The sequence below is a fragment of the Syngnathus floridae genome, chromosome 3 (assembly GCF_059516105.1).
Source record: "Syngnathus floridae isolate MCC-2025c chromosome 3, RoL_Sflo_1.0, whole genome shotgun sequence".
NCBI lineage: Eukaryota > Metazoa > Chordata > Actinopteri > Syngnathiformes > Syngnathidae > Syngnathus > Syngnathus floridae.
The window spans coordinates 1,756,297-1,779,789 of NC_142415.1; the positions used below are offsets into that span (position 1 = coordinate 1,756,297).

The window sequence follows — 23,493 nt, forward strand, 5'->3', positions numbered from 1 at the left end:
AGTCTTATCGTCTAGGGAGATTGAGGTCTGTTTTTGTGTTGGAAGGTCATACGCCCCTTTCTGTCACGCGACCCTTGATGTTTTTGGAGAATTGGGGAAATGTTGTCTTGGGGACAACACAAGATGTAAGGTATTGGGATCTAGCCTAAGTATCTAAAACAGTGGTTCTTAACCTGGGTTCGATCAAACCCTAGTCGGCTCCAGGGGTTCAGCAGAGCTGGTATGTCATTCCCCCCGCGGATGGCCGAAAACACCTGAATGTCGTATAAATTCGCGATAACGCATATCTGAACTGGTCTTGCAAAGGCAACAGCAGAAGTCACACAGATTTGCTGGTATGTCATTCCCCTCCCTCCGAAAGAGGGGTTCGTTGAATGCGCATATGAAACTGATGGGGTTTGGTACCCCCCCCTAAAGAGGGTTCGGTGAATGCGTATATGAAACTGATGGGGTTCAGTACCTCCAACAAGGTTAAGAACCACTGAGCTAAAAGTTGAGAAAGTGTACACTTTAATTTGAAAATGTAACCTAGTTAATGTTTCAGGGTTCTTTCCAGAACAGTGATTGTCAACCGGTGGTCCGCAGCTTCCTAGCGGCCCGGGGTGGGATTGCAGGTGGTCCACGAAATTGGAAATGGAAAATAACTAACATTCTTAAAAATGTATTTATTATTCTGACTTGATTTATTTTCTGTCTTGATTTATGAATTATTTACCTATTATGTCAAATGTAGCTGAGATCCCCAAAATAGAAATACAGATGCAAAAAAATAGCCTGTATAAGTCTGTCCTCCTTCGGTGCAAAATAAAATAATATTCTGCCAAAACAGTGGCGGTTATGATGGTGGTCACTTGGACAAGACCAGTTAAAACCCTTATTCAAAAAGATAAAAAACACCCAGGTAAAAGGCCTGTGTTCAATGAAAGAAAGCAAGTTCATATAATTGATAAAAACTGTAATACATAGTGCCACATGCATGTTTATAATTTGTCTTTCACTGGATTTGAATGTTCCCACACTGTTCGAAAGGGCAACTCAATGTTGGTATGATGATCTTACTTCTTTTTTTATCAAATGGCACAATAGTGATTTATTGCTTTATTCAGAGTACTACAGTATTAGTTTTTTTTTTTTTAAATCCAGGATACATGGATGCCATCTGTCATAAATGTGATGCTCGATGAACAAGAGGACACCTTAGATAGGTGTGACAAATGTGTAAGTAAAATCCAATTTGTCAATTTGCACAAATGGCATACAATAGTGCAAATTAATATTATTAATGAATTTTAGATAAAAGTCAGAGATTATTTATTTGTTGTCATTTCTGACTTTTAAATTGGATAGTGTTAAAACGTGAAGATGGTGTTGTAATTCAAGGTGCTGTAATCTGCACTTCCTTAACCACTCGTGTAAGTAGCATACCATGTATGGATAACAAGAGGCTCTTTACCTTTATATAAGGTGAAACACTTCTCTTGGTACTTTCAGGGTCGGTTATTCTATAAGCAGTCATGATCTTCCATGTTGCAGCACTGAGTTTCTTCCTCTCCGTCCAATGTTTCACCATAAAAGTAAGGACTGGTAAATTTCTTATCAAACAATATTTGTATGATATTTTGTCTTCTATAATTTTAGGCAAATATCACCAGACTTTAGACAAACGAATTCACTCACAACGCTGATTTTAATCTGAATCATTAAGAAAATGTACCCGTAAATATGTGAACACAAATTCACAATAGAAAATGATTACATTTCAAAGCAGCATGCTATTAATCATACACCTAAGGCTGTAATTACAAGTATGTATGTATGTTGTGAGGTGTTAGAGGAAGAGACGTCCTTTCACCAGATAAATATGAGCAGACATTTAATATCGGAAGTTGGATTTTATATGCATTACTAATTATGTAGATTAAAATACCAGAAAAAAAATAATGAATTAAACAATAGATCACAATAAACCATTTAACATTTCTTTACATTTACTTTGTATGCCACTGAATACATAAGGTGTCAGGAAGACGGAGCTGAGCAAGGGTGGTAAAAAAGTGCAGATTCCAGGCAAAAAGTCCATTCCACTCTTCTGCAAAAATTAAAATGAGTTTCAGCTCACACTACAATCACCCCTTGAAGAAGAAAAAAAAAAGTGTTGTATACGACTTACTAGATGGTACACAGTTTAATCGAAATGTGCTATCATAATCATATCTAATTACATTTATATACCATTTTTCACATTAAAAAATGCAGCACAGAGCACAGGGATGAAAAGGCACAAGAAATAGTATACAAAAACCCTATATATGGACACATACATACCCATATGAACACCACCACTCCCTGGAAATGCTATCCAGGCCTTAACTAAAATACAGCTGAGAAAGGATTCAATTTACTCAAAAATGTTGCTTAATTTAAACTGCTTAATGTTTGTATTTCAGGGCTCACACGAAAAGATTAACCGACACCCTGGTAAGCCAGACCTGGTTTCAATAAGATAAAACAAATACATACAATTGACAATAACACAGATTTTTACAATTCTTTCTCAAAGGCAACACACTTGCAGATGAGGATTCCAGTGTTTCCACCCTGATAGAAAGGGCAAATGTTAATGTTGGTATGTTAATCTCACTCATTTTTATCAAAGGCAAAATCGTGATTTGTTGCTTTATTCAGAGAACAATATTACATTACTTTTTTTTTTTAAATCCAGAATTTGTAAGAGTAGTAATGAGTAACAAAACAGAGGGTAACGCACTGAGGAAGATCTACAATGCAACTCAATGTAAGGTTTACACCACAGCTCGGGGCAGCGTGGCTCCGTGGTAGAGCGGTCATTCTCCTAACCTGTAGGATTTGGGTTCAATTCTCATCATCTATGACCATGTTGAGGTGTCCTAATTTGCTCACATGGCAGCAAGGCTCCCGTTGGTGTGTGCAAACATGAGGCTTTGTACAGTAAAGCACGATAAAAATGTAATATAAATTCTGTCAAGTCTATTTAGCTGCCCTAAATAGATTCGTAATTACCAACCTAAATCCAGTGGTAAGTGGTAATTTTGGTGAAATTATATCTTTAATGATTAAGTATCGATTTATTTGTCGTGTAATTTGTCATATCCTAGCAGACTTATCTACTATCACCTGCTATTCACTGTCAGTTGCACATGGATATGTGAAAACGTGTGAAATTGTGTGAATTAGATCTCACATCAATCCACTGGTGCTAATATTTAATCCCAAACTTGGCTAATTTTGTTAGGCTATTTTGCTCACCCAGTAAGAATTATTTAATTATATTTTCTGACACAGTTGCAGCTGAAGCGGAAAGACAATTCTCGCCAAATATTTTCATTTCCACTTCAGCACTATGAGTTCAATTAACAGGTTTAGGAGAATGACATAATTCCCATGAAGTTAATAAATAAATTGAAAAAAAACATTTGTCATTGACTCTAATAGGAAACAGCAGAAAATTGGCAATTATCGACATTCACATCTTAATAAACATTTTGTGGATATCTCATTGAAAATGAAAGCATAGCATTTTATGATCTTCATTGTGAATTATGTCTGGTGTACATTTGTAAAGCATCAAGTGTGAAATTGCAAACATTGAGATTTATAAGGAAAAAAAAAAAATATGTTCTAGGCAAGAACCAAAATGAACCTCTTGTGATGTTTGGAGACATAGCCATACCAACTGGACTACAGAATGCTGACGCTTGCACAAGAAACAGGTGCCTGTGGCCAAAAGCAACGGATGGTTTGGTCTATGTGCCGTACAGAATTTCCAGGGATTACTGTAAGTAATCAATTATCTTTCAAAAGTGAATGTCATTTTCATTAAGTGGGTAAAAGCAATCTCCTATTTTTCTTTACACTACAGATTGTAGCAAAAGAACCATAAGAAGCATTGCTCAGTAGTAGTCACTCAAACCCAAACAAACTTCGAACTGTAAGAAGTTTTTTTTTCTTCCAAAACAGTGTTGTAAATGGTAAAACACAACACTATTAAGCCATTTATAGGCATAAAAGTACATTGTCATCATTATAATAATGACGATCACAGATAGAAGTTGCACTGCCAAATAAATATACCTAGTAGCATACAGTGCATAGTGTCTATCTGTACTTTTACACTCACATGACAAAACCTTTAGCCTTAATTTCTTTTTTTATTTACAAGAACATTTGAACAACTTGACATAAATTTATGATGTAGTATGTTGTAATGTTAATTACAAGCGTAAACAATTAACCACAGTTTTTACATTTCTTCTTGTCTCTGATATAGATTTCAGTAGAACCTTTCAAAGGGAAAAAAATGCACTTACTCTTGAATAATTGTCTTGAGCGAAACAGTTATATACATGCCATGACCCACCTCTTTCAAGCTGAAATAATACACAATTTATGAAGCCTGAGCTTCAATTTTTCCACTATTGTGGTTTGCATACAGTTTAGCTACTCATGAAAAAGCAGTGCAAGAGTCAGTGACATTTTTTTAAAGAGATGTACTGCAGTGTAGAGCAATGCAATAACATTAGCTGCTGATGACAGATTAACTAATTTCCTAACCTGCTTGCCAAAACGTTTTCATAGACATTGAGTCCTTTAATCTTGTCTGTTGTTTAAAATAAAAATGTTGCATCTTTTTATTTTTTTAACAAGCTACTGGAGAAAGAGAGACCATAATTAATGGTCTGCGATCATTTGCGGCATCCACTTGCATTCGCTTCACTCCACTGAATGGACAGAGGGACTTTGTGGACATCCAGTCCCGCTCAGGGTATGTAAAACACAATCCACACACTAACCTGATCTTCTGGATGTTTTATGATATAATGACTCTCATCCCCTCCATGACCTTACTGTAGTGGAAGGGTTTGCGTGTCCCATGGTCCTAGGAGCTAAATTGTCTTGGGCTTTCTATCCCTTGCAGGTCACCCATGGCAAATAGCTCGTAGGTGAGGGGCCAGATGGAAAAAACAAACAAAAAAAAAAACATTAGTTCATGATTTCCCATGCCTGCAAGCAGTCCTGGCAGTGGGGATCGCTGGCGAGTGTCTGGTGGCCGGGAATGCACCCATGGCCAGGGACAGTCTGACGTAGGGACGTAGGTTTTTCTTCCCATGCACTCACCACCTGTGGGAAGGGCCAAATGTGTCACATGCGTACTGAGCTGGGTGGTGGACAAAGGCGGGGACTTTGGGGACCTCTTGGACATTCTTCGACTCCGGAGTTGCCTATGGTGAGAGGTACCGAGCAGGTGTGGGCATACTTATGTGCCCCCCTGCTTGCCGCCTGTAAATTGGAGTTTGCCCCAGTGGACGAGATGATAGCCTCCACCTTTAGGTGGGGGAACAGGTTTTGCTGTTTGTGACTCTGAACCAAACATCAGTTCAGAATACCTACCCTTTTTGGAGTCCTTGTAGGGTGTGCTGGAGAGCGCTAAACCTGGGGACACCATCCTTCTTATAGGGGTTTTCAGTCATCACATCAGTCATACCAACTCAGTGGCCTAGTGGTAGAGTGTCCACCCTGAGACTGGAAGGTTGTGGGTTCAAACCCTGGCCGGGTCATACCAAAGACTATAAAAATGGGACCCCATTGCCACCCTGCTTGGCACTCAGCATTAAGGGTTAGTATTGGGGGGTTAAATCACCAAATGATTCCCGAGCGCGGCACCGCTGCTGCTCACTGCTCCCCTCGGGGATGGGTTAAATGCAGAGGACAAATTTCGCCACACCCAGTTGTGTGTGTGAAAATCATTGGGTCTTTACCTTTTTATCTTTACATGGGCAATGACATTGAGACCTGGAAGGGCGTGATTGGGAGAAATTCTGGACCACCATCTGGCATCTCAGGAGGGGGAAGCAGTGTAATGTTAACACTGTGTATAGTGGAGATGGGGTGCTGCTGATCTCAACTTGGGACATTGTGAGCCAGTGGGAGAATACTTCCTACTGCTCAATTCCACCGACATGCCTTAGATTGTGAAACCAAAACCTGGGGACTCTGAGGTGGGCTGTCCTATCTCTGGGGTTGAAATAAAAGAGGTTGAAAAAAACTTGTCGGAAAAGCCCCAGGCTGGATGAAATTCACCCTCTAAATATTAAGGGGATGTCCTCGTTGACACGCCTCTACAACATTGTGTGGACATTGGTTACAGTGCACCTGGATTGGCAGACTGGGTTCGCGATCCCCCTTTTTAGGAAACGGGGACCAGATGATCTTATCGAACTACAGAGGAATCACTCCTATTCAGGGGTGCTGGAGAGGATGGTTCATTGGGAGGTCGATTTCAGATTCAGGCGGAGCAGTGTGGTTTTTGTCTTGCTCTTGGGACGGTCGACCAGCTCCACACACTCTTGAGGGTCCTCAAGGGTGCATTCGCCCAACCAGTTTACATGTGTTGTGTATTTGGATCAGACTTGCGGAATCATGTGGGGGGGTGCCTTGGGAGAAGGTGTACCGAACCCTTTGATAAGGTCAGTTTGGTCTCTATACAACAGATGTCAAACTTTGGTCCGTATGTCAGAAAGCAAGTCCGATATGTTTCCAGTGAAGGTTGGACTCCTCCAAGGCTCACTGATTCTATTTATAACCTTTATGGACTGGACTCTGCACTGAGAGATAAGGTGGCTTGGGCATCTTATCAGGATACCCCCTGGACACTTCCCTGGTGAGGTGTTCTGGGCATGTCCCACTCGACGAAGGGACCGAGGACAACTCAGGACACACTGGAGAATCTATGTCTCCTGGCTGGCTCGGGAACGCCTCGTAATTCCACGGGATGTGCTGGACAAAGTAGCTAGGGAGAAAGTTGCTTAAGTTGCTATATCTGAATCTGCCATCCGACCTCAGCTAAACAGAAGAGAATAAATGAAAAATATTTGATAAGAAAAATATATCCGATGTATTTAATTATACTGTCATTGTTTTGATTTGTAATGAATTGTACAGCCTATATATGCCCTATAGTAATGGTTTCATCTGAAGTTATTTTCTTCCTGTCAAACGAACATCAGCAATTGCTTGACCAATAAGAATTTGGTAGGACAATCGCTAGCCTACAAACCATTCGAGCAATCGACCAGCAGATGTCAGCCCTCGTCAAAATTAAAGTCCTTTCTTCTTACACCTGACACTTAGCTTTTGGGCCACAGATCCACATCTACATGACAATGAATATCTTCTTTTGCAATAAGGTATTAAATAACTGGTTGATCATTGTTTAATTTCCTGCTTCACACATTTCTCATTGTTGATAAACGTTTATAAAATATGTTTGACATTTCATCTATGTAAAGACATATGATGAACTCATTCCAAAATGTTGTGCTGTGTGAGAAAATTCAAAACAGAATCATTATTGTATAATGTCAAAAGCAATTCATAATGGAGAAAACAGCTGAGAATTGTACATAATCACCTGCACAGGTTTGCCAATCTTGTTTACCTGCCAGTTGAGAAGAAGCACTTGTGGCCGACTCTAAACTTTGGAAGGTTTTTACTCTCCGGATCTGAATTCTCCAACTCTGACCACTACACTTTGTCTTGTCAACACCGGAGAATGTATTAATATTTTATAACTAACTTTTGCTCTCTTGCAGATGTTATTCATTTGTTGGACGTCGTGGTCGTGGTCAGGAAGTGTCTTTGAGTCGCCGGGGCTGTGTTTTCCGACAGGTCATTCAACACGAATTGCTACACGCCCTGGGATTCAATCATGAACAGACTCGATCTGACAGGGATCAGCATGTTAGAATCCTCTTCCAGAATGTCATTCCTGGTGAGATTGGTAAACCCTCATATTTTTCTATATTTTTGTTTCTTTACAGATAAGGTAAGGGGTTGTATAATAATAATAATAACAATTATAATAACAATAATTATATACCGTATTTTTCGGACTATAAGTCACGTTTTTTTTCATAGCTTGGGTGGGTGGGCGACTTATACTCAGGAGCGACTTATATGTGTAATTATTCACACATTTGTACTTGATCATTAACACATTACTGACTTACTCGTATAGTTGATCACGTGTTATTTTCACTTTAAACCGCAGGAGGGCGCACTATGGCTGTGGAATAATTGGAGCCTCACTGACAAGGAGTTTCATTCACTGACTTCTGGAGTCAGGAGATTTTATGATTTGGAGTGACACAGATGGTTCAATAAACTTGTTATTTATGTTATAGTTATATGTATATAGTTTATTTAGAGTAGCAACATCTATGTTGTTAGACTTCAGTAGTTTCCGATTGTCTAGCAAGGCCTTGAAAACAGAAGAGGGGGCGGGGAGGGGAGACGGGAAGAGCGATCCAGGGTGCACGTAGTTCAACAGCTGTTTTTTTTTTTGTTTTTTTTAAGTGACACAAAATGAAGATTCGGATGGATTTAATGATTTGGAGTGACATGGATAGTTCGATAAAATTGTTGTTTATATGATTGTTATTTGATATATAGTTTATATATTGTTATATGGGCCAGTGGAATAATTTGAACTGCAACTGACGACGAGTCCGACGTCAGCGGCGCGCCGCACACGCGCCGTTGTTTACATAAAGGATGAAGAATTCGATGGATTTAATGATTTGGAGTGACACAGATGGTTTGATAAAATTGTTGTTTATATTAAAGTTATTTGATATATAGTTTATCCACTGCTTAAAAAATTAAAGGAACAGTTTTTTATCAGGGTATGGCATGAAATCCATTACACTTTTCTGATAAGGTTTTGGTCAGGTACGTGGCAGAGGGTGTTGTTAATCAGTTTCAGCTGCATTGGTGTTGATGGAATTAACAACAGGTGCACTAGAGGGGCAACAACGAGATGGTCCCCAAAACAGGACTGGTTTTGCAGGTGGAGGCCATTTCAAGTTCCTTCCTCTTTTTAACTGTTTTTCCACAAGTGTTGGCTTTAGCTAGAGTCATTATCACGACTGGGAGCATGAAGCGACTTCTTAACCCTCCTGAAGTTGCGCAGATTGTCCAACTCCTCCAGGATGGCACATCCATGCGTGCTGTTGCAAGAACATTTGATGTGTCTCCCAGTACAATCTCCAGAGCATGGAGGAGATTCCAGGAGACAGGCAGTTACTCTAGGAGAGCTAGACAGGACCGTAGACGGTCCTCATTCCATCAGCAGGACCGATATCTGCTGCTTTGTGCAAGGAGGAACAGGTTGAGCACTGCCTGAGCCCTACAGAATGACATCCAGCAGGCTACTGGTGTGAATGTCTCTGCCCAAACAGTCAGAAACTTCACGAGGGTGGCCTCAGGGTACGACGTCCTGTAGTGTCCCCTGTGCTCACTGCTCAGCACCGTGGAGCTCGATTGGCATTTGCCATAGAACACCAGAATTCGCAAGTCCGCCACTGGCACCCTGCGTTTTTCACAGATGAGAGCAGGTTTACCCTGAGCACCTGTGATAGACGTGAAAGGGTCTGGAGAAGCCAAGGAGAGCGCTATGCTGCCTGCAACATCATTCGGCATGGCCGGTTCGGTGGTGGGTTAGTGATGGTCTGGGGAGGCATTTCCATGGAGGGATGAACAGACCTCTACAGGCTAGAGAACGGCAGTTTGACTGCCATTAGGTATTAGGATGAAATCCTTGCACCCATGGTCAGACCCTACGCTGGTGCAATAGGTCCTGGGTTCCTCCTGATCCACGACAATGCCAGGCCTCATGTAGCAAGAGTATGCAGACAGTAACTGGAAGGAATTGACACAATTGAATGGCCCTCACGATCACCTGATATAAACCCGATAGAACACCTCTGGGACACAATGTTTCGGTCCACCAGACGCCGCCAGGTTGCTCCTCAGACTTTACAGGAGCTCACTGATGCCCTTAGACAGATCTGGGAGGACATCCCACAAGACACCATCCATCGTCTCATTAGGAGGATGCCGCGACGTTGTCAAGCATGCATACAAACACGTGGGGGCCACACAAGACATTGAAAATAATTTTGAGTTGCAGAAATTTAATTTAGGCAAAATGGACGAGCCTGCCACATCATTTTTTCCCTTTGATTTTTGGGGTGTCTATATACTGAGCCCTCTGTAGGCTGAAAACTTTTATTTCCATCAAAAGATGTGGCATCCTTTTGTTCCTGAGACATTAAACTGTCCATATCAGTATAGATATCTTAAAAAAAAAAATCCACTATTGAAATTTTCAAAGTATTCCTTTAATTTTTTTGAGCAGTGTATATCGTTATATGTGAACTGCAACTGACGACGAGTCCGACGTCAGCGGCGCACTGCACACACCGTTGTTTACATAAAGGACGAAGAATTCGATCGATGGATTCAATGATTTGAAGTGACACAGATGGTTTAATAAACGTATTATTTATGTGAGAATTATGTGAATAACTGTTAATGTTACGTCAGGTCCATTCTCAGCTCCTCGTTTGTGTTTATGTCACGTTAGCATACCGTATCGTGTGGCCTGTTTTTGCTGGTTCATGTCTGTACTTGGTGTTGGATTTTGTCAAGTAAATTTCCCCCAAAATGCGACTTAAACTCCGGTGCGACTTATATATGTTTTTTCCCCTTTATTGTGCATTTTATGGGTGATGCGATTTTTACTCAGAGCGACTTTTAGTCCAAAAAATACGGTGTATATATATGTATATATATATATATATACATATATATATATATATATATATATATATGTATATATATATATATATATATATATATGTATATATATATATATATGAATAACAATAATAATAATAATAACAATTAACATGCAAACATGTCCTGCAGGAATGGAGGGCAATTTCAGGAAGCTTAATACAAGAAATCTTGGCACTCCCTATGATTACAACTCTGTCATGCACTATGGAAGGTAATGCACAACAAAGGACCATTATACAGATATGGTAGTTTCGTACTGGCCCGAATATAAGACGACCCTGATTATGAGACAACCCCCTCTTTTTCAAGACTCAAGTTTGCAAAAAGACTTTTTGAACACCAAATTTAATTTTTATAATTACAGTACACCTGAAACAAATGATTATAACAATATACTCGAGAGAAAAAGCATGTTATTTCGCCTCATTCAAATCATGCAAAAACTGTCTATCACATCTTAATATCTGAACATTTAAATATGTAAACTAAAGTGCAATCACATTTGTAAATGAATGGCTTCTGGTTTTTGAAATGTAAATAAACCAATCTACTGTGATAAAACAACAAAATTGCAATAACTGCATTAACCATCAACGTGAAGTCTAACTGTAACTGTAGTCTTGAAACAAATCTAAATAAGGAAAATCATTGCAATAAAATAATGCAAACTGCTACCGCTACTGTTGGGGAGCCTGAGGACTGTTGGCTCAGTTGGTTATGCTCTTTTTGCCCACGGGTGTCGGTCAGAACACAAGAGGGAAGACGTGGTTCAGTTTTAATTGCTTTACTGAATTATTGGCAAAAAAATAACAGGCACAGTGACTCATAGGGGCATACAGGCGAACTGGCAAAAGGGGATAGGCACATGTTTGGTCGTAAGGATGTGAGAGCAGGTGTGTGTAGTGTACAAGGGTGAGTCTTTGGGTGTGTGAATGTGATTCTTATATGTGTGATTATTGTATGAAGCGTATGAAGGGTGTGTGGGGTGTGTGTGCGCGTGCGTGTGTGTGTGTGTGTGTGTGTGTGTGATGTGTGTGTGTGGTTCTGCAACAGACAGAAAACAGCACGTAAGTCAACGCTCAACTTCTGACGTCACACAACACTAGTAGATGGCACACATTACATAACTAATTGTGCGTAACTGTTCCGCTATACTAAATAACCATAAATGAAATACTCTCGGCAACACACCAAACATAAGTCATCGATCAAGACAACAAAATACATTTGCTGGCGACCGTTAGTCGCCGTGCCGCTGCGTAACGGCTACTTGTACGATGCGAGGCAAATTTAAAGGAGCTTGCCGGAGCTGTCAATCAAACGGCGCGCACACGAAGCAAACTGCGATCAGACAAACGGCACAACAGTGGACAATAGTAACAATGAAATGTATATACTCACTTTGTGTCAAAGATGCACACGTTCACAGTAACATACTCAATCGATTATGAGCGCGCCGAAGCTGTCAATTAAACGGCGCGCACACGAAGCAAACCGCGATCGGACAAACGGCACAACAGTGGACAGTAGTAACAATGAAAAATGCATATACGTACTCACTTTGTGTCAAAGACGCACACGATCACAGCAACATACTCAGTCGATACCAGCAACCTTTAACTTACCGCTGCGCACAAGTTAAAATGGGTATAATGTCTAGACCCCAAATATAAGACGACCCCCACTTTTTCAGTCTTATTTCAATGCAAAAATCATCGTCTTATATTCAGGCCAATACGGTACTCACTTTGTGTCAAAGACGCACACAATCACAGCAACATACTCAGTCGATACTAGCAACCTTTAACTTACCGCTGCGCACAAGTGAAAATGGGTATAACGTCTAGACCAGATACGGGCAAACTACGGCGCGCGGGCCACATCCGGCCCACGGGGCCGTTTAATCCGGCCCACCAACCCTGAATAAATTGTATTATTAAGTTTTTGGGGGGTCATTTTCCCTGCAATTACTATGTTTCCCCAGTAGATGGGGAAGCGCCCGCCCGCGCATTTACTCCCGGGAACCGTGTCAGAAAGCACGGTGCACACTCACAAGTGCGTGCGCGTACTCGGTAGTACGGACGCGGCGCACTCCGCGCTCTATTTCATCTATCGGTGCCGAATTTCTAGCGTAGGCTGTGACGTCAGTATTCTCGTAATTCGCGCACTGAGCTTTCAGATACTGTTTTACGCTAATGCCACCCACAAACCTTCCTCTGGAATCCTTCCATTAAAATTAGAGGCCCGAAGAAAAGAAAGGTGGACACTGAGTGCCGAATGTTAAAAAAGAGTGGACAATTTGGCTCGACCTACGTGTGTGAGAAGACGTTCAGCCACATGAACGTCAACAAAGCCCGTCACAGATCTAGGTTAACGGACCGACACCTCAGCTCTATCCTAAGAATTACCACAACAAATTTTACTCCAGACTATGATGCACTGGCAAAAAAGCGAAACCAACAATACTATTGATTTCTTTATTACTTTATTTAGATGTATTTGGTCAGAGTGTTTGCCGTTGGATGTGATTTCGCCTCAATAGATAAACATATTTCATAAATCTGACCTGCAGGCGCTGAAGTGATGGAAAATGTTATTCATCATAACAGTGTCGTATTTAATAAGAATCGCTAAAGTGATGGAAAATGTTATTCATCATAACAGTGTCGTATTTAATAAGAATCACTGCTAGTAGTTTTTGGGTGAAATTTTTTTGATGCTGTTAATAAATGCATTTGTTTTCAAAAAGTTTTTTTTAATATCCATGCTTTAGTATCTACTAAAAGTAAAAACCTTTTATGCAATGACCTTTACATGTCATTTATATTACTTCACACAAACACTACATCCATCTGCTCCTAGTTCGGCCCCTCGGACAAAATTTAGAACCCAATTCGCCCCGCAAGTTAAAAAGTTTGCCCACCCCTGGTCTAGACCCCGAATATAAGACGACCCCCACTTTTTCAGTCTTATTTCAATGCAAAAAACATTGTCTTATATTCGGGCCAATACGGTAAATAACATCTGTATTCACATAAAAATATAACATGAAACAGTGTGGGCAGCACGGTGTTGCACTGGTTAGCACGTCCGCCTCACAGTTAGGAGGGTGCAGATTCGATTGCACCAACAAACCCTCCCTGTGTGAAGTTTGCATGTTCTCCCGTGCCCGCGTGGGTTTCTCCGGGCATTCCGGTTTCCTCCCACATCCCTAAAACATGCTTGGTAGGCCGATTGAGCACCCCAAATTGTCCCTAGGTGTGAGTGCGAGTGCGAATGGTTGTTTGTCTCTGTGTGCCCAGCGATTGGCTGGCAACCAGTTCAGGGTGTCCCCAGCCTACTGCCCGGTGACTGCTGGGATAGGCTCCAGCTCGCCCGTGACCCCCGTGGGGATGGATGGTGAATGACTGAACTGATCAAGCGCTATGGATGGATGGATGGATGGATGGATGGATGGATGGATGGATGGATGGATGGATGGATGGATGGATGGACGGACGGACGGACGGATGGTCATCAAACAGAGTATTAATAAACATCTCACTAGTACAGGGACAAAGTGATGAGTGAAGCCAACTGCCACGCCAAACAGAATGACAATCAGCCATATAGATGACCAAACATGAATGATATATAACTTCTCTGTGTTTGCAAAAGCTGGGCAAATATTAATAACAAATTGTTTGTGCTTGTAACAGGTTTGCCTTCTCCAGGAACAGACAACCGACAATAATCCCTATCCCTAACAATAATGTAGCCATAGGTAGGGCAGACAGAATGAGCCCCATTGACATTCGTCGGGTGAACCTTCTTTATGGCTGCAGTGTGTAGTACCTTAAAACAAACCCAGGAGGTCATCACCTTGCTTGGTTTACTATCATACAATCTTTGCTTACATCCTGCTTATCTCTTCTCTTACATGCTTATAGATTCCTTGTGGTTGTGAAAACCAAAGGCAGTGTCAATGATTGCTATATACGCACCTCTTGGGTTAAGATGTACCCTATGCTGTTTAATTGCTATGTAAAATACTGCACCATTGACAATAAATTGATTTATTCAACAGTGCAATAAAATTTCTCTGCCTCTGACATGAATACAGCAGTAATGTGCATGGCCAAAATTTGTCATTTTGTTGATCTGGAACAGGGCTCACCAACCTTTTTGAGATCTACTGCTTGAGGACTAATTAGTACAAAGGACTACCAGTATGAAAAAAAATAAAATTCTGCTCAAATTATGTTTGAAAATCATATTAACAATGAATGATATTAAGCCCTCCGTGAGTCGTCACCTTATCGTGGTGGAGGGGTTTGTGTATCCTAATGATCCTAGGAGCCAAGTTGTCTGGGGCTTTATGCTCCTGGCAGAGTCACCCATGGCAAAAGAATAGGTGAAGGGCCAGACAAAGCATGGCTCATGTACCATGTATTAATGAAAATGGACATAATTTTTCCTTGCCCGGACGCGGGTCACTGGGGCCCTCCTCTGGAGCCAGGCCTGGAGTTGGGGCCTGAAGGCGAGCGTCTGGTGGCCGGGCCTTTGCCCATGGAGCCTGAAAAGAAAACATGGTTCCCCCTTCCCATGGGCTCACCACCTGTGGGAGGGGTCAAAGGGGTTGGGTGCTAAGTGAGCTGGGTGGCAATGTGACTACCAGTTTTCATCACTCTGTGTTGGGTATTGTTTGAAAACTGCGCAATAAATGGAGTTTTCATTTTTTCATGCAGGAGGTAGAAAAAAAGCCTCATGTGAAGTACACACAATTTTGTAAAATCATTTTTATGAGAACGACAGAAAAAAAAACAACTCCAACCAAATTTTGTAATATATTACCACCTGCTGGTCTTTTTAAGTGTCTTTGAAAGTTCAATGGACGTGAATAGTAAATTTGTCAGCTACTGAGGTTCAAATTGTTATACAATGGTACCTCTACTTATGAACTTAATTGGTTGTGCGCTCGAGTTTGTAAGTAGAAACATTTGTAAGTAGAAGCAACGTTTCACATAGAAATCAATGTAAATGCAAATGTGTGTCGGATGATCCCAAAATTCACACTTTTTGCCCTATTACTCTGTGTAAGACACACAAAAACCCAAAACAACCATTTTATTTTTGCTTCTTAAAATCTTTATGACAAAACATAAATCTCACTTTATTCCTTACCTCTTAACTTTGCTTGGGGCAGGGGGAACCTGTTCTAATTTTCTACACTTGCTAAAAATATCACAGAGAGGACAGAAAAATTCAGGCTAATAAATCATTGTATGTTTTCACGTACTCCCTGCAATGTCTACAGTCATGTACTTATCATTACTTTTTGGTGAAATTGATGAGTTTTCCGAATGCATAAGTGGTCAATGAACGCACCTCGCACAAAACGTGGGTGACAACTTAAAAAAGAATGAAAAGAAAAGCAACCGAGCTTCTAAAGATGGAAATTGACAAACACAAAAGTGTGTTCTTCATATTTTTATTGAAAACAAGAGAGTACTGTCTGCGGCACGGCAACAGGTTCGACCTTTCACTCAATGCGTGCGCGCTCCTGCAGCAGGGCCCTGGTTGAAATGTGGACTCATGCCACCTTCCTTGGGACAACACTGGCTATACTCCATTGCAAGCTCGACGATACGCATGCCATGCTCCTTTATGATTTTGTGTTTCATATAGATTGTCTTTGGAGACGTACTCGACTACACTACTTTTACACTGCTAATGCACTGGCACGAAGAGGTAATGGCAGAGGAAAGGAGACAAGGGCGCGCGGGGCTTTGGTTCGGTAGTCGAAAATTGGTCCGTAAGTAGACTCAAAAAAATCGCAAGTATTCACAAGTATATGCGTTGGTAAACAGTGGTCACACTGTAATTGTGTATTATGAAACAAATCAAGAATCAGCAGAAAAATAGATGGATTCTAGCTTGACGCCATCTGTTCAGCATGGAGGAGGTAATGTGATGGTCTGGGGTTGCTTTGGTGCTAGTAAGGTGGGAGATTTGTACAGGGTAAAAGGGATTCTGAATAAGGAAGGCTATCACTCCATTTTGCAACGCCATGCCTTACCCAGTGGACAGCTTTTTATTGGAGCCGATTTCATCCTACAACAGGACAATGACCTCAAACACACCTCCAAATTGTGCGAGAACTATTTAGAGCAGAAGCAGGCAGCTGGTATTCTATCGGTAGTGGAGTGGCCAGCGCAGTCACCAGATCTGAACCCCATTGAGCTGTTGTGGGAGCAGCTTGACCGTATGGTACGCAAGAAGTGCCCATCCAACCAATCCAACTTCTGGGAGCAGCTTCTGGAAGCGTGGGGTGCAATTTCTCCAGATTACGTCAACAAATTAACAGGTAGAATGCCAAAGGTCTGCAATGCCGTAATTGCTGCAAATGGAGGATTCTTTGATGAAAGCAAAGTTTGATGTAAAAAAATCTTATTTAAAATACAAATCATTATTTCTGACCTTGTCAATGTCCTGACTCTATTTTCTATTCATTTCACAATGTTTGGTGGTGAATAAGTGTGACTTTTCATGAAAAACACAAAATTGTTTGGGTGACCCCAAACTTTTGAACGGTAGTGTATGTTTTTCCAAAAATCCATCCATTCTACTGTTAAAAAGCTTTTCCAATATTTTTGAGAGTTGTGGCAATATTGAGATAGGTCTGTGGTTTGTAAGGTTGTGTTTGCTCCCAGTTGTATAAAGAGGAATGACGTTAGCAATTTTCATCTTCTTTGGGAATGTACCAGTTAAAAATGACAAGTTACAGATGTACACCAGTGGCTTTGAAATCCCCTCAATGATTTGCTTAACTAACATCATATCAATCCCATTGCAGTCGGTAGATGTTTTATTTTTGCATTGTTTTACAATGTTAATGATTTTATTTTCATCAACTGCCTTCAAAAACATTGAGTGAGGATTCCTTTCTATTAATTTATCTCTGTTGCCTACATCTGGCGCTGGAATCGGTATGTGTTTTGCTATTTGAGGCCCAACATTTACAAAGAACTGATTAAAACTGTTTGCCACTTCTTCCATATTATAATTTTCAGTATCATTTATAACAAAATATTTAGGTAATTTGTGTTGTTCGGTACCTTCTCTAATAATGTGGTTTAGGAGAGTCCATATCCCCTTAATATTATTTTTGTTATCCTCTAATTTATTCTTATAATATTCTTTCTTACTTAATCTTATAATATTAGTTAATTTATTCTTATATCTCTTATATTTATCTTCGGCGCCTTCTGTTCTCTGTTTTATGAAGTTCCTATAGAGTAAATCTTTCTTTTTACAGGCATTTCTTAAGCCTTTCGTCAACCATGGACTGTTCTTATATTTAGTTTTTTTTATTATATTCCTTGATTGGACAATGCTTATTATATAATGAAGTGAATATAGTCATCAATTTATGGTATGCATTATTTACATCTTTTTCTTTATGTATTGCATCCCAGTTCTGTTCCATTAATTCATGATTTAGAGTAGCAATTGTCTACTCTGTCCTAATTCTTCTTTGTTGTTTATACACCCCAATTTTAGATTTGAAATTATTGTCATTTACTGTGAACACTAGAAGGTGGTCAGTAATATCAGTAATTAATAACCTGCTTGTTGTCCTGTTTTCTATTATATTGGTGAATATGTTATCAATCTGAGTAGCACTCTGTGATGTTACTCTTGTGGGTCTAGTGATTGTAGGAAAGAGACTCAGGCTATGCATTAAATTTAAAAAATCATCAATATTTTGTTGCTTATTTGGATTTAATAGATCAATGTAATAATCCCCGCAAATAAAAATATTTTTGTTGCCTTTTTGCATAATCACACGTTCTATCCATTCTGTGAATGTCTCAATGCTAGAACCAGAAGCTCTATAGACACAGTTTATAAAAATGTCTTTTTTCTTTTCAACACAAATCTGTATCGTGAGACAATCAAGAAGATTATCCACCACCTGTGTCATAGCCTCTACAATCTTGAATTTCACATTCAAATCAATACAGATTGTAACGCCACCCCCACTTTTACTCTGTCTGTTATTATGTATGAATTCATAGCCTTGCATCTCAAAGTGCATTCCCTAATCCAGGTCTCAGAATTAATTATCATATTAAATGGGTGTTTGAATGTGTTTAAATAATCCCGAATGCTACTAAAATTTTTACATAGACTCCGGCTATTGAAATGGATAATAGATAGTTTATCTTTTGTTAAGATGTCCGTATTGTACTGATCATTGCTGTAATAATAACATGTGTTGTTTGTGGTGGAGAAGAAATTATTGTCTGGGTCGATGTCCTAATCTATGTCCAGAGTGCTGCTTTCACTGTAATCAAACGTTAGTTGGAGTTGTTCATGTTCTTGTATCCACTGTGTTACATGTCCATTGTTGCTTGATGTAGGTTGAGTAGAGTCCCTGAGCATTATGTTTGTGTTTTGTGTTGTTACCTCCATTCAGTTCCAAATCCACTCCAGTTGATTTTCTATTGAGGATACTTATTCGAGCTTTTCCAGTTCCTCAATACTCCTCACCATCAGTATCTTGGCCTCGTCTGGTGATCCATTAAGCTTGATGTATATCTTGCAATTTCTGGTCCATGTACTCTGTATTTTTTGCATTCTTCTCAAGTGACGTGCTTTCTTTGCAATATCCGCATTGGTCTTTGTCAAATGTTCATTTAAAAATAAATAAATAAAGTCCCAATGATTGTCACACACACAACTGGGTGCAGTGAAATTTGTCTCTGCATTTAACCCATCCCCGAAGGGAGCAGTGGGCAGCAGCGGTGCCGCGCCCGGGAATCATTTGGTGATCTAACCCCCCAATTCCAACCCTTAATGCTGAGTGCCAAGCAGGGAGGCAATGGGTCCCATTTTTATAGTCTTTGGTATGACCCGGCCGGGGTTTGAACCCACAACCTTCCAGTCTCAGGGCAGACACTCTACTACTAGGCCACTGAGCTGGTAGTGTCTGTTGTAGATGTCTGTGCCTTTGAGCAACTTACCCTGCTTTAGAAATGCAACTTTGTGCTTCCTGTTGACAAATTTCAGAATGACTGCTGGCTTGTCATTACTCTTTCTTCTGGGCAGTGGATGACATGCTTCAACCTGGTTGGAGTCCATAGTTATTCCTTTAGTTTGCAGAAACTCAGCTCCCTGTTGCTCACCTGAGCTTGCATGTTGCTCAACGCCATCGTTACCTGCTGTCACTGCCCTTGCATAAGATATAGGTTTAATTGCTATTCCCGTGATGACAATGTCATTTATTCTTGTATATTGCTCAATGTCCACTACCCGACTTTCAAGGTAGGCAAGCCGCTTGTCCTTCTCAGCATTGAGCATACAGAGCGTCTTTACCGCTTCCACCAGTGCCAAGATGTTTTTCTGCTGCATCCTTACAGCAGAAACTTCTTCCGAAAGGAAGTCAAGTGACCTTTTTATGTCCTCGACCTCCTCCGTGGACATGGTTAGTTTTTTTTCGGCCCCATATTGCTCATGTTGGCCGCAGCTATCTCTTTTCAATAGATAAGTCGCTCCGAAGTATAAGTCGCATTTTGGGGGAAATTTATTCGACAAAATCCAACACCAAGAACAGACATGATCGAGAAACAACAGGCTAAAGGCAAAGATGGCGGCGCCCTAGACGGCTGCGGCTGCTACGGCTCTCGACAATCTGCGAGCATTTCTACAAAATATGCCGCCTCGGACGCTACAAACAACACAAAGATCAGTTTATCCATCCAGTAGATTAGTATATGACCACCAGCGCCTGCTGGAGTTGCGGTCATCAAATATTTTTGTACTCGTAGCAATAACTACCCTAGACTGTTTACGTAGCCTCGGAGTGCTTTGGGCACAAGACCCAGAGGCCCACGATGCAGCGGACTCGCCGGGCAGCTCACGCCGGAGGAGGAGCAAGCGTAGGCGGTGTGACCGGCGGCGGAGGCGCGGTTGTCGGGGTGGGCTAACGGCAAAGCTAAAAGCTAACCCCTACAAACCGCCGCTTCCATCCATCTTCCTCTCCAACGTCCGCTCACTGGATAACAAAATAGACCATCTTAAACTGGAACTCTCCGCAAAGAGGGAGCTTAGGAACTGCTGCGCTCTCATCCTGACGGAGACATGGCTGAACTCATCAATTCCTGACAACGCCGTTAGCCTGGAGGGGCTCGCTACATTCCGCGCCGACAGAAACAGCGAATTTAGCGGTAAATCCCGAGGGGGTGGGCCGTGTGTTTACATCAACAATTGTGATCAACAACAATTGGTGCAAAAATGCTAGATCTGTCGCCAGCTTCTGCTCTTCGGACATCGAGCTTTTGACTGTTAACTGCAGACCCTTCTACCTGCCCAGGGAGTTTACTGTTGTTCGCATCACTGCTGTGTACGTGCCTCCCAGCGCTATTACTAAAGAGGCCATGAGTGTTCTCTATCGGACAATCGGTGAGCAGCAATCCACGCACACAGAGGGCGTTTTCATCATTGCTGGAGACTTCAATCAGGCTAATATGAAGACTATTCTCCCTCATTTTTACCAACACGTGGACTTTCCAACTCGGGGAGAGGACACTCTAGACCTGGTTTGCACCAATATAAAAGATGCTTTCAGAGCAGCCCCCCGCCCCCACCTCGGTTCTTCAGACCACCTATCTGTTATGCTAATCCCTGCATACAGGCCCCTGCTGATCAGAGCAACACCCTCAGTGAAGCAGGTGAGGGTGTGGTTTGAGGGGGCCATGGAGGCACTCCAGGACTGCTTTGAGTGCTCTGACTGGGACATGTTCAAGTCAGCAGCAACATATGACAACCACATCAACATTGATGAGTACGCCATGACTGTGTCAGCCTACATCAACAAATGCACCGAGGACGTCAGCACCACTAAGAATATCATCACCCGGGGCAACCAACGACCCTGGATGACTGAGGAGGTACGTCAAACGCTACGAGCGCGGAACTCTGCCTTCAAGTCTGGCGACAAGGAGACACTGAGGACAGCGAGAGCCAACTTGAACCGTGCCATCAGGGTAGCGAAGCGGAACCACAGTCGAAAAATTCAGGATCGTTTCCACGACGCAAACAACACAGCGTATGTGGCAAGGCATACGGGTGATTACAGACTACAACTCACCCTCCCCCCCGGTGGGTGAAGTTGATGCTGACTTCCTAAATGGACTAAATAACTTCTTTGAGAGGTTCGAGGCACTAAACGGCACTCCAGCAGTTAAAACTGTCCCCCATCAGGAAGAGGAGGTACTCTGCCTTGACTCCGCCGACGTGTTGAAGACCCTGAGGAGAGTCAACCCCTGTAAGGCCCCTGGCCCCGACAACATTCCTGGGCGTGTGTTCAGGGAATGTGCAGGTCAGCTGGCTGGTGTCATCACAGACATTTTTAACACCTCGCTGGGCCAAGCCACAGTGCCAGCATGCTTCAAGACTGCCTCCATCATTCCGGTGCCGATGAAACCTCAAATCACCTCATTTAATGATTACTGACCTGTTGCACTGACTTCAATCATGATAAAGTGCTTCGAAAGGCTGCTTAAAGATCACATCGTTTCCAGACTCCCCCCAACATTCGACCCGTTCCAGTTTGCCTACCGGCAAAACCGCTCCACTCAGGACGCCATCTCCTCCGTTCTTCACCCGAGCCTGGCTCACCTGGAGGAGAAGAACACCCATGTGCAGATGCTGTCCCTGGACTTCAGCTCAGCGTTTAACACCATCATCCCACAGCATCTGGTAGGAAAATTGGAATACCTGGGCTTCAACACCCCCCTTCACAACTGGCTGCTAGACTTCCTCACCAACAGACCTCAGTCAGTCTGGGTCGGACAGAACATCTCTGATGTCATCACCCTCAGCACAGGCTCCCCTCAGGGCTGCGTCCTGAGCCCCCTGCTGTTCACCCTGATGACACACGACTGTGTCCCCAGGTTCACCACCAATCACATCGTGAAGTTCACAGACAACACAACGGTGGTGGGGCTCATCAGAGACAACAACGACCTGGACTACAGAGAGGAGGTGGAGCAGCTGGTGGGCTGGTGCAGAGACAACAGCCTGATCCTGAATGAGGAGAAGATGAAGGAGATCATCGTCGACTTCAGGAAAAAACAGCCTCACCACGCTCCACTGATCATCAACAGCTCAGCTGTGGAGTTGGTCAGCAGCACCAAATTCCTGGGGGTCCACATCACAGAAGACCTCACCTGGACTATGAACACTACCTGCCCACCTGCCCCCACCCATCATGAGGACGTTCTACAGGAGCACCATAGAGAGCATTCTGACAAGCTGTCTCTCTGTGTGGTGCGGAGGCTGCACCGCCTCCGATTGGAAGAACGTGAGGAGAGTGGTGAGGACAGCAGAGAGGATCATAGGGGCTCCTCTTCCCTCCATTCAGGACATTTCATCTCAGCGCTGCATGTCCCGTGCCCGTAACATCATCAATGACCCATCACACCCCCACCATGGACTGTTCTCCCTGCTGCCCTCTGGGAAGAGGTTTCGCAGCATCCGCTGCAGGTCCACCAGATTCTGCAACAGCTTTTTCCCTGCTGTCATCAGACTGTTGAACACTAGAACTGTTGAGCTCTAAACTGAACTCTGCATCACACATTCACAGAACTGTACTTTATGACACTACGGACCTCTATCTTGCACTATCTCGCACTATCAACTTTACTGAACTTGTATAAACCCTTACCCTTAAACCCATAGAAGTTTAATACATGGTTTAGCATTCCTCTGCACACTCTTAAATACTGTTTTGCCTACTTGCACTATTGCATAATTATCACTGCTGCACTT

General features: G+C 42.1%; 1 protein-coding gene and 1 pseudogene across 2 annotated transcripts; one reads left to right on the forward strand and one right to left on the reverse strand.

The window, feature by feature from the left end:
* Positions 1–1,393: 1,393 nt before the first annotated feature.
* Positions 1,394–14,768, forward strand: LOC148400078 (low choriolytic enzyme-like). 2 transcript variants are annotated; one of them, XM_088372042.1, is made up of 9 exons: positions 1,394–1,412; positions 1,492–1,574; positions 2,448–2,478; positions 2,561–2,626; positions 3,662–3,814; positions 4,684–4,801; positions 7,629–7,816; positions 10,807–10,888; positions 14,376–14,768. In XM_088372042.1, the coding sequence occupies exons 2-9, from the start codon at positions 1,515–1,517 to the stop codon at positions 14,506–14,508; spliced, it is 831 nt and encodes a 276-aa protein (XP_088228168.1). In that variant the 5' UTR covers positions 1,394–1,412; positions 1,492–1,514; the 3' UTR covers positions 14,509–14,768. The 2 variants fall into 2 exon arrangements, with proteins under 2 accessions (XP_088228168.1, XP_088228170.1); XM_088372044.1 differs by having other exon boundaries at positions 7,629–7,807.
* Positions 14,769–15,743: 975 nt separating this feature from the next.
* LOC148400079 (uncharacterized) lies at positions 15,744–19,874 on the reverse strand (annotated as a pseudogene).
* Positions 19,875–23,493: the final 3,619 nt, after the last annotated feature.

Coding starts and splice junctions, on each gene's coding strand:
- LOC148400078 (XM_088372042.1), top strand. CDS start 1,515: ATGATCTTCCATGTTGCAGCACTGAGTTTCTTCCTCTCCGTCCAATGT. Junction 1,575..2,447: donor TCCAATGTTTCACCATAAAA/GTAAGGACTGGT, acceptor TTTGTATTTCAG/GGCTCACACGAAAAGATTAA. Junction 7,817..10,806: donor TGTCATTCCTGGTGAGATTG/GTAAACCCTCAT, acceptor CATGTCCTGCAG/GAATGGAGGGCAATTTCAGG.